Below are 16,859 nucleotides of genomic sequence, written 5' to 3' on the forward strand. Positions count from 1 at the left end.
GGAGAGGGTAATGATATACACATGGCTTCATGCTGGAGCCTCAACACAGTAACCATAGACACATGCTGGGGCCTCCTGGGACTCATCAGCAGGACACAGCTGTGTGCCCGCCAGCAGAATTCAATTAGCACCACTCGGCTAGGGACACTACTCAGCTAGGGACACTACTCTGCTAGGGGCAGCATTACTGACTATGCATTTAGCAGTAGTCAGCTACAGTGCATTCGGAAAGTATTCAGACCCCTTGACTTTTTCCACATTTTGTTATAATTGGATAGAAAACACTCTGAAGTTTCTAAAACTGTTAAAATAATGTCTGTGAGTATAAGAGAACTGATATGGCAGTCGAAAACCTGAGGATAATCCATCCGGATTCATTTTTTTTTTGTTGCTCCCAATGACTTCCAATGCAATGCTATTGAAAGATCTAATTTCCGCCTCCCAGACTGCAGTTCCTATGGCTTCCAGTAGAAGTCAACAGTCTTTATACAAGGTTTAAGGCTTGTTTTTTTGAAAAATGAAGAAGTATTTGTAGTCTTTCCAAGGTGAGCGCCAAGGCAATAGTAGTCTTTTTGCGCGCGTGAACGAGGGCGCGCTCTTCGTTTTTTTCCTTTGCTATTGAACATAGTATTCTCCGTATGAAATATTATAGTTTATTTAGATATTAGACAACCTGAGGATTAATAAACATTGTTTGACTTGTTTGGACGAACTTTGCTGGTAACTTTTTGGAATCCTTTGTATGCATGTTGAAGGAGTGGATTATTTAAATAAAAAACAGAAATACCTTATTTACATAAGTCTTCAGACCCATTGCTGAGACTCGAAATTGAGCTCAGCTGCATCCTGTTTTCATTTATCATCCTTGAGATGTTTCTACAACTTGATTGGAGTCCACCTGTTGTAAATTCAATTGATTGGACATGGTTTGGAAAGGCACACACCTGCCTACCGTACCAGTCAAAAGTTTGGACACACCTACTCATTTAAGGGTTGTTCTTTATTTTTACTATTTTCTACATTGTAAAATAATAGTGAATACTAGTGAAGACATCACAACTATGAAATAACACATATGGAATCATGTAGTAACCAAAAATGTATTAAACAAATCAAAATATATATATATATATATATATATATATATATATATATATATATATATATATATATATATATATATATATATATATATATATATATATTCAATGTAGCCACCCATTGCCTTGATGACAGCTTTGCACACTCTTGGCATTCTCCTCAACCAGCTTCACCTGGAATGCTTTTCCAACAGTCTTGAAGGAGTTCCCACATATGCTGAGCACTTGGCTGCTTTTCCTTCACTCTGCGGTCCAACTCATCCCAAACCATCTGAATTGGGTTTAGGTTGGGTGATTGTTGAGGCCAGATCATCTGATGCAGCACTCCATCACTCTCTTTCTTGGTCAAATAGCCCTTACACAGCCTGGAGGTGTAAGATAAGATATATTTTCATTTGTTTAACACTTTTTTCGCTTACTACATGATTCCATGTGTCATTTCATAGTTTTGATGTCTTCACTATTATTCTACAATGCAGAAAATAGTAAAACGAAAAGAAAAACCCTTGAATAAGTAGGTGTCCAAGCTTACCAAATAGGGCTATCTTCTGTATACCACCCCTACCTTCTCACAACACAACTGATTGGCTCAATTCCACATATTAACATGACCTTTTAACAAAGCACACCTGTTAATTGAAATGCATTCCAGGTGACTACCTCATGAAGCTGGTTGTGAGAATGCCAAGAGTGTGCAAAGCTGCCATCAAGGCAAAGTGTGGCTACTTTGAAGAATCTCAAATATTTAGATTTGTTTAACACTTTCTTGGTTACTAAATGATTCCGTATGTGATATCAGATTTTGACATTTAGAAACCTGTTTTTGCTTTGTCATTATGGGGTAATAGTGTGTCAATTGAATAAGGCTGTAACGTAACAAGGGGTCTGAATACTTTCCGAATGCACTGTAGGGGCAGCATTACTGACTATACTTTTAGCAGCACTCAGCTAAGTAGCACTCAGCTAGGGGCAGCAGTTCTGACTATGCTTTTAGCAGTTCTGAATATACCTTTAGCAGCACTCAGCTAGGGGCAGCAGTTCTGACTATGCTTTTAGCAGTTCTGAATATACCTTTAGCAGCACTCAGCTCGGGGCAGCAGTACTGACTATGCCTTTAGCAGCACTCAGCTCGGGGCAGCAGTTCTGACTATGCTTTTAGCAGTTCTGAATACCTTTAGCAGCACCCAGCTCGGGGCAGCAGTACTGACTATGCCTTTAGCAGCACTCAGCTAGGGGCAGCAGTACTGACTATACCTTTAGCAGCACTCAGCTAGGGGCAGCAGTACTGACTATGCCTTTAGCTTCACTCAGCTAGGGGGAGCAGTACTGACTATACATTTAGCAGCACTCAGCTAGGGGCAGCAGTACTGACTATACATTTAGCAGTACTGACTATGCCTTTAGCAGCACTCAGGTAGTGGCAGCAGTACTGACTATACACTTAGCAGTACTGACTATGCCTTTAGCAGCACTCAGCTAGTGGCAGCAGTACTGACTATACATTTAGCAGTTCTGACTATACATTTAGCAGTTCTGAATATAACTTTAGCAGCACTCAGCTAGGGGCAGCAGTACTGACTATACATTTAGTAGTACTGACTATGCCTTTAGCAGCACTCAGCTAGGGGCAGCAGTACTGACTATAAATTTAGTAGTACTGACTATGCCTTTAGCAGCACTCAGCTAGGGGCAGCAGTACTGACTATACCTTTAGCAGCACTCAGCTAGGGGGAGCAGTACTGACTATGCCTTTAGCAGCACTCAGCTAGGGGGAGCAGTACTGACTATGCCTTTAGCAGCACTCAGCTAGGGGCAGCAGTACTGACTATACATTTAGCAGTACTGACTATGCCTTTAGCAGCACTCAGCTAGTGGCAGCAGTACTGACTATAACTTTAGCAACACTCAGCTAGGGGGAGCAGTACTGACTATACATTTAGCAGTACTGACTATGCCTTTAGCAGCACTCAGCTAGGGGCAGCAGTACTGACTATACATTTAGCAGTACTGACTATGCCTTTAGCAGCACTCAGCTAGTGGCAGCAGTACTGACTATAACTTTAGCAGCACTCAGCTAGGGGCAGCAGTACTGACTATACATTTAGCTGTACTGACTATGCCTTTAGCAGCACTCAGCTAGGGGGAGCAGTACTGACTATGCCTTTAGCAGCACTCAGCTAGGGGGAGCATTGCTGACTATGCCTTTAGCAGCACTCAGCTAAGGGGAGCAGTACTGACTATGCCTTTAGCAGCACTCAGCTAGGGGGAGCAGTACTGACTATACCTTTAGCAGTACTGACTATGCCTTTAGCAGCACTCAGCTAGTGGCAGCAGTACTGACTATAACTTTAGCAGCACTCAGCTAGGGGGAGCAGTACTGACTATAACTTTAGCAGCACTCAGCTAGTGGCAGCAGTACTGACTTTAACTTTAGCAGCACTCAGCTAGGGGCAGCAGTACTGACTATGCCTTTAGCAGCACTCAGCTAGGGGGAGCAGTACTGACTATGCCTTTAGCAGCACTCAGCTAGGGGGAGCAACACTGACTATGCCTTTAGCAGCACTCAGCTAGGGGCAGCAGTACTGAATATAACTTTAGCAGCACTCAGCTAGGGGCAGCAGTACTGACTATACATTTAGCAGTACTGACTATGCCTTTAGCAGCACTCAGCTAGTGGCAGCAGTACTGACTATAACTTTAGCAGCACTCAGCTAGGGGCAGCAGTACTGACTATACATTTAGCTGTACTGACTATGCCTTTAGCAGCACTCAGCTAGGGGGAGCAGTACTGACTATGCCTTTAGCAGCACTCAGCTAGGGGGAGCATTACTGACCCTGCCTTTAGCAGCACTCAGCTAGGGGGAGCAGTACTGACTATGCCTTTAGCAGCACTCAGCTAGGGGGAGCCGTACTGACTATGCCTTTAGCAGCACTCAGCTAGGGGGAGCAGTACTGACTATGCCTTTAGCAGCACTCAGCTAGGGGCAGCAGTACTGACTATAACTTTAGCAGCACTCAGCTAGGGGGAGCAGTACTGACTATGCCTTTAGCAGTACTCAGCTAGGGGCAGCAGTACTGACTATACATTTAGCAGTACTGACTATGCCTTTTGCAGCACTCAGCAAGTGGCAGCAGTACTGACTATAACTTTAGCAGCACTCAGCTAGGGGGAGCAGTACTGACTATGCCTTTAGCAGCACTCAGCTAGGGGCAGCAGTACTGACTATGCCTTTAGCAGCACTCAGCTAGTGGCAGCAGTACTGACTATAACTTTAGCAGCACTCAGCTAGGGGCAGCAATACTGACTATGCCTTTAGCAGCACTCAGCTAGGGGGAGCAGTACTGACTATGCCTTTAGCAGCACTCAGCTAGGGGCAGCAGTACTGACTATAACTTTAGCAGCACTCAGCTAGGGGGAGCAGTACTGACTATGCCTTTAGCAGCACTCAGCTAGGGGCATCAGTACTGACTATGCCTTTAGCAGCACTCAGCTAGGGGCAGCAGTACTGACTATGCCTTTAGCAGTACTGACTATGCCTTTAGCAGCACTCAGCTAGGGGGAGCAGTACTGACTATACATTTAGCAGCACTCAGCTAGGGGCAGCAGTACTGACTATACATTTAGCAGTACTGACTATGCCTTTAGCAGCACTCAGCTAGTGGCAGCAGTACTGACTATAACTTTAGCAGCACTCAGCTAGGGGCAGCAGTACTGACTATAACTTTAGCAGCACTCAGCTGAGAGTCTCCTGCGGCCAACAGTAACAGCAGCAGAGTGAGTTATGGCCAGTCATTGGAGAACTGGGGGGGGGGGTCAGAGGTCAGAGGTGATGAAACATCTCCCATAAGTGCAGAGTGTGTGTATTATGTTTGTGTGTGAAAGACAGTGTGTGTGTGTAGGGAGACTGTTGAGAGAGAGAGCAAGAGAGAGGTTATTAATTCTCCTGAGCAGCAGCACTCGTGGCAGTTTCTAATTAGATCCCCCATCTCAGGGTAGAGATGTGAACCAACAGGCTGGTATTACCCCCGTAACACTGAGGTGTGTGTGTGTGTGTGTGTGTGTGTGTGTGTGTGTGTGTGTGTGTGTGTGTGTGTGTGTGTGTGTAGAAAGCAGCTGATAGCAGCCCTCTATGGAACTCAGTCCCAAACTGACTCTGGTTTAGTACACACACTATGTTTATATTGGGGAGCAGGGCAGGCAGGAGAGGATTTGGAGGAGCACTAACACTTTTATATTTACTGCTGTCAAAGGATAAAATGTCTGGCTCTTAATTTTTTACATAATACTTTAGTTTTCCTGCACACACTAACAGGCATCCACACTAATAAATAGGGCTGTGATGTAATTGAATAACCGTGTAACTGATGGATATGGATGAAGGCAATCATGAAAATAAAATAAAAAATAAATAAAAAATAAACGTTTAAATAGGCCTAGATTTATTTTAGGATTTTTTTTATTTTATTAACCTTATTTTTATGTAGATAAACTTTGGTATATGATATTTATTAGGATCCCCATTAGCCACTGCAAAAGCATCAGATACTCTTCCTGGGGTCCACATGAAACATGACATAATACAGAACATTAGTCATCAATGACTGAACTACATACATACACACAATATCTAGGTCTAATACATAGTACAGTGAAAATTACAATACAAGACACATAAAATGGCTGTGTCTCTTCAGTCTCCTTTGACAGTAAGGTGTTGTTTTATTTTTTACTTTTTTTATGGTTTTATTGCTAGCTTGAGTTACCTGGGGTGACAGAGAGCTCTATTTAATACTGTGTGTTTCCTAGCCTCTGTTCTGGACCTGGGAACTGTGAAGAGACCTCTGGTTGCATGTCTTGTGTTGTACCGATGACTGTCCTAACAGTGTGCCAACTGATTGAACAGACAGTTCGGTACATTCAACACCTCGCACAAAGACCAATAGTGATGCAGTCAATCTCTCCTCAACTTTGAGCCAGGACAGACTGACATGTATGTTACTGACACTTTCCCTCTGTGTACATCTAAGTGTGATACGTGCTGCTCTGTTCTGGACCAACTGCAATTCACCTATGTCCTTCTTTGCCGCACATGACCACACAGCTGGGCAGTAATCCAGGTGCGACAAAAACAGAGCCTGTAAGACCTGTCTGGTCGACTGAGAAGTCAAGAAGGCAGGGCAACATACTGTCATGGCCAGACCTCTTCCCATTTTAGCAACCATTGCGTCTATATGTTTTGACCATGAAAGCTTGCTATCTAGGGTTACACCCAGCAGTTAAGTCTCCTCAACTTGCTCTATAGCCACATTATTCAATAATAGATCTAAACAAGGTTTAGTGTTGAGCGAGTGATTTGTCCCAAAAATGATGCTTTTAGTTTGAAATATTTAGCAACAGCCTATTGTTAGTTAACCATCCTAAAACTGACTGGAGCTCTATGTTAAGTGTCTCAGTTATTTACTTTACTGTTGCAGCCAACGTGTATACCGTTGAGTCGTCAGTGTACAGACACACAGGCTTTATTCAAGGGCAGTGAAAGGTCATTTGTAAAAACAGAAAACAATAATGGCCCTAGCCAGTTTCCAAGCAGTACACCACGCTCAACCTAATTTGCATGAGATAGTCTTCCAAACGTTTTTCAGCAATAGATTATGATCAATAACATCAAAAGCTGCACTGAAGTCTAACAACTCCCACAATCTTCTCACTATCAATATGTTTCAGCCAATCATCAGTCATTTGTGTCAGTGCCGAGCATGTTGAGCGCCCTTCCCTATAAGCACGCTGAAAGTCTGTTGTTAATTTGTTTTCTGTAAAATAACTTTGTATTTCTTCAAACACAATTTAATCCAAAACTTTGCTAAGCACTTGAAACAAGCTGATTGGTCAGCTGTTTGAACCATTAAAGGGTGCTCCCTCCATGTCTGAGTTCACACACGGTCTTCTAGGCTTAAATTGAAGATGTGGCAAACAGGAGTCAATGTATTCCGCTACCTGCAATTTACTATCCAAGTTAGCAGTACAATGTGGTTTGTCCTTATTTATAGGTGGCAACAATCCCATCTCGTCCAAACCCACTTTGTGGAACTTAAAACTACAGTGCTTATCTTTCATTATTTGTTATATTATGCATGAATATGAAGGCTCAGCATGTTGTTTGCATGCCATACCTAAGTTTGCTAATCTTGTCAACAACAAAAAGTTATTAAAGTGATTGGCAATATCAAAGGGTTTTGTTATGAACAAGCCATCTGCCTCAATGAAAAATGGAGCAGAGTTTGCTTTCATGTCTAGAATTGAATTTTAAGTACTCTAGAGCTTTTTACTATCATTCATCTTTGTTCCATAGTATAGTTTGTTGTTTTTGTTTGGTTTAGTTACGGGATTTCTCAATGTACTGTACCTCCACAAGTCTGATTCATCCTTCCAAACGCCTGAAGGTACCATGTTCATCTGTACAAACAATAGTAAGCAAGTATAAACACCACGGGACCATGCAGCCGTCATACCGCTCAGGAAGGAGACGAGTTCTGTCTTATAGAGATTAACGTACTTTGGTGCAAAAAGTGCAAATCAATCCCAGAACAGCAGCAAAGGACCTTGTGAAGATGCTGAAGGAAACAGGTACAAAAGTAACTATAACCACATAACCTGAAAGGCCGCTCAGCAAGGAAGAAGCCACTGCTCCAAAACCGCCATAAAAAAGCCAGACTACAGTTTGCAGTTGCACATGGGGACAAAGATCGTACATTTTGGAGAAATGTCCTCTGGTCTGATGAAACAAAAATAGAACTGTTTGGCCATAATGACCATCGTTATGTTTGGAGGGAAAAGGGGGAGGCTTGCAAGCCGAAGAACACCATCCCAACCGTGAAGCACGGGGTGGCAGCATCATGTTGTGGGGGTGCTTTGCTGCAGGAGGGACTGGTGAACTTCACAAAATAGATGGCATCATGTGTAAGAACAATTATGTGGATATATTGAAGCAACATCTCAAGACATCAGTCAGGAAGTTAAAGCTTGGTCGCAAATGGGTCTTCCAAATGGACAATGACCCCAAGAATACTTCCAAAGTTGTGGCAAAATCGCTTAAGGACAACAAAGTCAAGGTATTGGAGTGGCCATCACAAAGCACTGACCTCAACCATATAGAAAACTTGTGGGCAGAACTGAAAAAGCATGTGTGAGCAAGGAGGCCTATAAACCTGACTCAGTTACACCAGCTCTGTCAGGAGGAATGGGCCAAAATTCACCCAACTTATTGTGAGAAGCTTGTGGAAGGCTACCCGAAACATTTGACCCAAGTTAAACAATTTAAAGGCAATGCTACCAAATACGAATTGAGTGAATGTAAACTTCTGACCCACTGGGAATGTGATGAAACAAATAAAAGCTGAAATAAATTATTCTCTACTATTATTCTGACATTTCACATTCTTAAAATAAAGTAGTGATCCTAACTGACCTAAGACAAGGAATTTCTACTAGGATTAAAAAACTGGGTTTAAATGTATTTGGCTAAGGTGTATGTACATTTCCGACTTCAACTGTATACACTAGCACTTGGGTGTCTCTAGCAACTTCCTAAGAGAATAGGCTTTAGGTGAGACAGATTAACCTATAGCCATATTACTTCCAAATCATCTGACATGAGATCCTCTCTCAGCCTAACAGGAATATGACTCTGGACATACATGGCAAGACCACCTCCATTTGCATTTCAATCTTTCCAATATATTCTATAACCATGTATAGCTACTACTGAATTATCTAAGTGTGTTTCAGAGATGGTCAGACTATAAATGTTTTCTGATGTTAATAAATGACCAATTTCATTAACTTTATTTCTCAGGCTACATAGCAGGGAGTGTTAACTAATGATAAGTAAATGTTTTGCTAATTTAGTCTATTAGACTTTCTACATCTCCCCTTTCCAACTTTCCTTTGATGCTCAAGCAGCTAACCTAGATGCTAAGAGGTGTAGCATTATAGGCTATGGCACTTCAGTAAAAAGATATGTTTGATGTGTGGACTTTCTTTTATACAACGCACGTTTTCATTGCTTAAGAGTAAATAAAAGAAATCTGTCTTCTTAAAAAAAGAAAGAAAGTTGGATGTGTCTGACTATTCATTAATTATTCAACAGCAGTCGATAAGGTTGTTCTGGCTCTGAGGCCTATGACGCGCGAATGTTGTGTGAAATGTACAATGTGCCAATCCCCTCCAACCTGGCATGGTTTAATTTGATAAGGAATCTTTTCTTAATTTCTAGACTAATCAAGCTGATCAGGCCGGGTCCTGGTTAGGCTGTTTTCATGTTATCCAGAGCGTTGATGACTAACTGTGCTGCTGGCAACAATTTAGTTACACTTTTTTCCAGACGTTTACTGACACCGGTCGTATTCAACGGGTGTTGAGCGTTCTTAAATTAAGTTATTCTGCGCTCTGGTTGTTTATCCAAGATGGCGTAGCAGTGTGTTTGTCTTGTACCGTGTAAATAGTCGTCTTCCTTGATTTTTCGTATATATTTTAATCTCACTTTCCGTCTACAAACTGAATAAACTTTCCTGCAACCCGCCTCAGCCAATGTGGTACGGATCTGCTATTTTTTTACTTCAGCATCGGAACCTCCATCAGCAGCTAGCCAGCTAACTAGCTAGCAGTCAGTTAGCCAAGGCCCATCTGCTAGCCCCGGCCTGCTAGCTTTCTGAATCGCCGTGTCTCCAGCTCGCCTAGCGTAGTAGCGACTACTGAATCGGCTCCCTGACTCACCTATTGCTACTCATTGGACCCTATGATCACTCGGCTACACACGTCTCTCCCTAATGTCAATATACCTTGTCTATTGCTGTTTTGGTTAGTGATTATTGTCTTATTTCAGTGTAGAGCCCCCAGCCCTGCCCAATATGCCTTAGATAGCCCTTTTGTCCCAACCCCCACACACGCAGTGACCTCACCTGGCTTAACTGGTGCCTCTAGAGACAAAACCTCTCTCATCGTCACTCAATGCCTAGGTTAACCTCCACTGAACTCACATCCGACCATACCCTTGTCTGTACATTATGCCCTGAATCTTTTCTACCAGGCCCAGAAATCTGCTCCTTTTACTCTCTGTTCCGAACGTACTAGACGACTAGTTCTTACAGCCTTTAGCCATACCCTTATCCTACTCCTCCTTTGTTCCTCTGGTGATGTAGAGGTTAACCCAGGCCCTGCAGTCCCCAGCACCACACCTATTCCCCAGGCGCTCTCATTTGTTGACTTCTGTACAACATTTTCCGACAAGATAGAACTGCCAAAGGGGGCGGAGTTGCAATCTACTGCAGAGATCGCCTGCAGAGTTCTGTTATACAATCCAGGTCTGTGCCCAAACAATTCGAGCTTCTACTTTTAAAAAAAATCCACCTTTCCAGAAACAAGTCTCTCACCGTTGCCACTTGTTATAGACCCCTCCCCCCAGCCCCCAGCTGTGCCCTGGACACCATATGTGAATTGATTGCCCCCCATCTATCTTCAGAATACGTACTGTTAGGTGACCTAAACTGGGATATGCTTAACACCCCGGCCGTCCTACAATCTAAGCTAGATGCCCTCAATCTCACACAAATTATCAAGGAACCTACCAGGTACAACCCTAAATCCGTAAAAATGGGCACCCTCTTAGATATCATCCTGACCAACTTTCCCTCTAAATACACCTCTGCTGTCTTCAACCAGGATCTCAGAGATCAGTGCCTCATTACCTGCGTCCGTAATAAGCATGCCCCATTCAAAAAAATGTAGAACTATGAACAGATCTAGCCCTTGGTTCACCCCAGACTCAACTGCCCTTGACCAGCACAAAAACATCCTGTTGTGTTCTGCATTAGCATCGAATAGCCCCCGCGATATGCAACTTTACAGGGAAGTAAGGAACCAATATACACAGTCAGTTAGGAAAGCTAAAGCTAGCTATTTCAAACAGAAATTTGCATCCTGCTACACTAATTCCAAAAAGGGACACTGTAAAGTCCATGGAGAATAAGAGCACCCAAGCCCCCCCCTTCTTCTTCACCCAAATCCAGACAGCTGATGTTCTGAGAGAGATGCAAAATCTGGATCCCTACAAATCAGCTGGGCTAGACAATCTGGACCCTCTCTTTCTAAAATTATCCGCTGAAATTGATGCAACCCCTATTACTAGCCTGTTCAACTTCTCTTTCGTATCGTCTGAGATCCCCAAAGATTGGAAAGCTGCCACGGTCATCCCCCTCTTCAAAGGGGGAGACACTCTAGACCCAGACTGTTATAGACCTATATCCATCCTGCCGTGCCTTTCTAAAATCTTCGAAAGCCAAGTTAACAAACAGATCACCGACCATTTTGAATCCCACCGTACCTTCTCCACTATGCAACCTGGTTTCCGAGCTGGTCATGGGTGCACCTCAGCCACGCTCAAGGTCCTAAACAATATCACAACCGGCATCGATAAAAGACAGTACTGTGCAGCCATCTTCATCGACCTGGCCAAGGCTTTTCGACTCTGTCAATCAACGCAGACTCAATAGCCTTGGCTTCTCAAATGACTGCCTCGCCTGGTTCACCAACTACTTCTCAGATAGAGTTCACTGTGGCAAATCGGATGGCCTGTTGTCCGGACCTCTGGCAGTCTCTATGGGTGTGCCACAGGGTTCAATTCTCGGGCCGACTCTTTTCTCTGTATATATCAATGATGTCGCTCTCGCTGCTGGTGATTCTCTGATCCACCTCTACACAGACGACACTATTCTGTATACATCTGGCCCTTCTTTGAACACTGTTAACAAACCTCCAAATGAGCTTCAATGCCATACAACACTCCTTCCGTGGCCTCCAACTGCTCTTAAACGCTAGTAAAACTAAATGCATGCTCTTCAACCGATTGCTTTAACTGTTTGCTAGGTAAAGCCCCACCTTATCTCAGCTCACTGGTCACCATAGCAACACCCACCCGTAGCACGCGCTCCAGCAGGTATATTTCACTGGTCATCCCCAAAGCCAACACCTTCTTTGGCCGCCTTTCCTTCCAGTTCTCTGCTGCCAATGACTGGAACGAATTGCAAAAATCACTGAAGCTGGAGACTTATATCTCCCTCTCTAACTTTAAGCATCAGCTGTCAGAGCAGCTTACCGATCACTGCACCTGTACACAGCCAATCTGTAAATAGCACACCCAACTACCTCATCCCCATATTGTTATTTATCTTTTTGCTCTTTTGCACCCCAGTATCTCTACTTGCACATCATCATCTGCACATCTATCACTCCAGTGTTAATACTAAATTGTAATTATTTCACTTCTATGGCCTACTTATTGCCTTAGCTCCCTAATCTTCTAAATTTGCACATACATAGATTTTTCTATTGTGTTATTGACTACGTTTGTTTATCCCATGTGTAACTCTGTGGTGTTGTTTTTGTCGCACTGCTTTGCTATATCTTGGGTACGTTGGGTAATTAGTTAGATAGCATATAGTTAATATACTGGCAAGTTCAATGTATACTGCTCAAAAAAATTAAGGGAACACTTAAACAACACAATGTAACTCCAACTCAATCACACTTCTGTGAAATCAAACTGTCCACTTAGGAAGCAACACTGATTGACAATACATTTCACATGCTGTTGTGCAAATGGAATAGACAACAGGTGGAAATTATAGGCAATTAGCAAGACACCCCCAATAAAGGAGTGGTTCTGCAGGTGGAGACAACAGACCACTTCTCAGTTCCTATGCTTCCTGGCTGATGTTTTGGTCACTTTTGAATGCTGCCGGTGCTTTCACTCTAGTGGTAGCATGAGACGGAGTCTACAACCCACACAAGTGGCTCAGGTAGTGCAGCTCATCCAGGATGGCACATCAATGCGAGCTGTGGCAAGAAGGTTTGCTGTGTCTGTCAGCGTAGTGTCCAGAGCATGGAGGCGCTACCAGGAGACAGGCCAGTACATCAGGAGACGTGGAGGAGGCCGTAGGAGGGCAACAACCCAGCAGCAGGACCGCTACCTCTGCCTTTGTGCAAGGAGGAGCACTGCCAGAGCCCTGCAAAATGACCTCCAGCAGGCCACAAATGTGCATGTGTCTGTTCAAACGGTCAGAAACAGACTCCATAAGGGTGGTATGAGGGCCCGACGTCCACAGGTGGGGGTTGTGCTTACAGCCCAACACCGTGCAGGACGTTTGGCATTTGCCAGAGAACACCAAGATTGGCAAATTCGCCACTGGCGCCCTGTGCTCTTCACAGATGAAAGCAGGTTCACACTGAGCACATGTGACAGACGTGACAGTCTGGAGACGCCGTGGAGAACGTTCTGCTGCCTGCAACATCCTCCAGCATGACCGGTTTGGCGGTGGGTCAGTCATGGTGTGGGGTGGCATTTCTTTGGGGGGCCGCACAGCCCTCCATGTGCTCGCCAGAGGTAGCCTGGCTGCCATTAGGTACTGAGATGAGATCCTCAGACCCCTTGTGAGACCATATGCTGCTGCGGTTGTCCCTGGGTTCCTCCTAATGCAAGACAATGCTAGACCTCATGTGGCTGGAGTGTGTCAGCAGTTCCTGCAAGAGGAAGGCATTGATGCTATGGACTGGCCCGCCCGTACCCCAGACCTGAATCCAATTGAGCACATCTGGGACATCATGTCTTGCTCCATCCACCAACGCCACGTTGCACCACAGACTGTCCAGGAGTTGGCGGATGCTTTAGTCCAGGTCTGGGAGGAGATCCCTCAGGAGACCATCCGCTACCTCATCAGGAGCATGCCCAGGCGTTGTAGGGAGGTCATACAGGCACGTGGAGGCCACACACACTACTGAGCCTCATTTTGACTTGTTTTAAGGACATTACATCAAAGTTGGATCAGCCTGTAGTGTGGTGTTCCACTTTAATTTTGAGTGTGATTCCATGGGTTGATAAATTGGAATTCCATTGATTATTTTTGTGTGATTTTGTTGTCAGCACATTCAACTATGTAAAGAAAAAAGTATTTAATAAGATTATTTCTTTCATTCAGATCTAGGATGTGTTGTTTAAGTGTTCCCTTTATTTTTTTGAGCAGTGTATTAGTAGCCAACTAATGTTAGGTATCTAGCTAACATACTGGTACCCAATACTGCTGTAATGATATGCTATGCAGTTCGTAAGGACAGCGTAGCTAACAAATTGTCAGCCAACATAACGTGTAACGTAACTTCATTATATTGTTCAACATTTTCTTAACATTTGTCATAATTAGTTAAAGCAATGAATTTGTATCCGATTCCCGCATTTTCTTCAAATTTGAAAACGTTGTAAAGCCACGCTCATTTTCGGAAGAATTGTATTAAGGCCCTAAAAGCACGGAAATAGTGTCCACTGCTTGTATACTTCGTATTTTGGCAGATGTAGATTTTTTTTATATTTGTCAATTTCATCTTCATACTATAGCATAGCTGTCCCCTTCATTCTTCCCTTTTCAATTAATTATGTTCTGCCTACTTTCAGAAAGCCTAATACGTTTTAAAGGAAAGGAGAAATATTTGCTCGTCTGACATACACTGGTGGCTTTGATTGACGGGTGTTTTTACTGGGGTGTGCATTCGATGATTCTCTCTAAGTCCATTCATAAACTTCCTAAAGTAGCCTGTCTGGACTCAATCTCTTTAATAAGATTCAAACGCTTCTGTCATGATCTCATTTTGTAAAAGGCCTATTTTCACTAGCTTAACCTACATTTCTCATCTCATTACGACGTCGTTACTTGCTACTGCCATCGAATGACTGCAGAATCAGGGTTTGTGACATGCAAACATTTCGGGAAATGTGTGAGAAAACAAATTACACTTCATTTGAATGGTTTTGTGCATCAAAATAGCCTCTGTATTAAAAATAAATATGCAGAAAAGCCAATAGACAAGGTAGGCATATGTTTATTTTGACTCCGTTAATGTTGTGTCAATACGGAAATGTGACAGATCCTCTTAATATGTTGATTAATAAGTAATAACCTGAATAATAATAACAAATGCCATGATAATAACAAAGTGTAATGGCTTGTTAATAATAGGTTTAATTAAAGAAACATATCCATGTAAACAAGTGTACAAACAGAATTGTTATGTCGGTGACAGTGTACATTGGCCTGGCCAATAATAACCCGTCACAGCCCTACTAATAAACACACATGCAAGTACAGGAGAGAAACATTGGGGAGGAGCCAAAATATTTGACCCCCACTCCTACCCCCTACCCCTTTCCTTACCTCACTCCTCCATCCCCCCCTGGCCTCTCCCCCTGGTCCCCAGTAATAGCATAATGAACTTGGCAGCCCTGCTTGTTACGTCACTGAGCCTGGGCCATGTAAATAAGCGGGTGAAAAGGAAGTGATACACCAATAAACAGTCGCCTTCAGTACACACACACGGAAGCATGCACACCAACGCAAGAGCAACAACACACTAAATAAACACTACACATCTCTCACACCGTGCACACCAAACCTTGGGAGAAATGTGGAGGCTGCTTTATGTACTTTCAGGGTCAAGTTAATAATTCAGCTGAATGTAGGTCCTTTTGACATTGATATTAATAACACTTCTTAAATGTTTTAATCTTCCACTCTAACAAACTCTATATATAGCACCTAACTCACTTTCTCTTTGCATCTTCCAACTTTTTATACCCAATTTCCTTTTTAAACATCTCACTCCTTCGAGTTACCCTCATCTTGCCTCCCAGTACATCCCCTTTCCCTCTACCCTCCCTCTCAGTGTGTGACATGTTTGCCTTGTGTGTGGAGGTAGTGATTTAGTGGTGTGGGGAGTGATGACTATCAGAGGGCCTGGCATGGCACTGTCTCAGTATGTCATACATATCACCCTACACCAGACCAGAGAGGGGGAGGGGTGGGGGAAAGGAGAAAAGGGGGGTAACCACCATCGTTTATGGAGACCAATTCTCCCAGCCCCACTCTCCAGCCAACTTCACAGGATATATTGGACAGTTCCACACTACATTTGTCAAACCATCAGCTGCTCCCCCTCTTATTTTTACTATTTTTCAAGCTCTCTCTCCGTTCACTTTCCAACATGGCAAGCTTGAAGCCAAACTCAAGAGATTAATACCATGTCAACAAGTGCCTCTCACTCTGACCGATATTACACACACACACACACACACGAAGTGCAGTCAATCATCTGAAAAAAGACCCTGAAACACATACACTTTTCCATCAGCCGTGCCAACAAAAATCCAAGCACAGCAAACCAACACCTGGTAATGCCCGTCCCTCCACATCCTTACCTGAAGACACACGTGACCGAAGAGAGCTGTTATAAAAGAGAGAAAATAGAAGGCTGCTTTTTCATTGATGCGGGTTGATGTAGCATTCCACTGTCCTGCACTGCTCATTTAAGACCAGGACTTGAACCTGCCTGCAGTGCCAGCCTGTGTTATTACCACGCAAACTGAAGAGACATACATTTGATGGCTGTTTTAACTGGCTGAGAAGTAGAGGCTGGTAAAACCAGAATGTGTCCACTTGTTCAAAAACATTTCATAGGCAACCTCACCCAGACGTGTTAAAAGGAGAAGTAAAAATGATTTAAAAGAAAACAGAGAAAATGTGTGAAGGAAGAGAGTCTTGACTTAGTGGTAAAGATAGACCCAAAGTGCCCTTTTCACTGCTTAAACTCTCTCCCTCTCTAAACTGCAGCTGGTTGCAGAGAGAGAGTGAGTGAAAGAGCGAGAGAGCGAGAGCACATGT

At 43.4% G+C, this 16,859-nt stretch overlaps 1 protein-coding gene across 4 annotated transcripts in view; it reads right to left on the reverse strand.

The window, feature by feature from the left end:
- The window catches only part of ift80 (intraflagellar transport 80 homolog (Chlamydomonas)), a 68,715-nt gene that overhangs the window by 32,901 nt on the left and 18,955 nt on the right, over nucleotides 1-16,859 (reverse strand). Inside the window, exon 1 of one of the 4 annotated variants that reach the window (XM_029715009.1) lies at nucleotides 16,397-16,519. The exons of the other annotated variants lie outside the window; for them this stretch is intronic. Within the exon in view, the coding sequence (XP_029570869.1) occupies nucleotides 16,397-16,504 (108 nt within the window). The 5' untranslated portion in view covers nucleotides 16,505-16,519. Of the gene's footprint in view, nucleotides 1-16,396; nucleotides 16,520-16,859 lie in introns of those variants that run through there. 4 annotated transcript variants of the gene reach the window in all.

The sequence above is a fragment of the Salmo trutta genome, chromosome 26 (assembly GCF_901001165.1).
Source record: "Salmo trutta chromosome 26, fSalTru1.1, whole genome shotgun sequence".
In the NCBI taxonomy this organism is placed as follows: Eukaryota; Metazoa; Chordata; class Actinopteri; order Salmoniformes; family Salmonidae; genus Salmo; species Salmo trutta.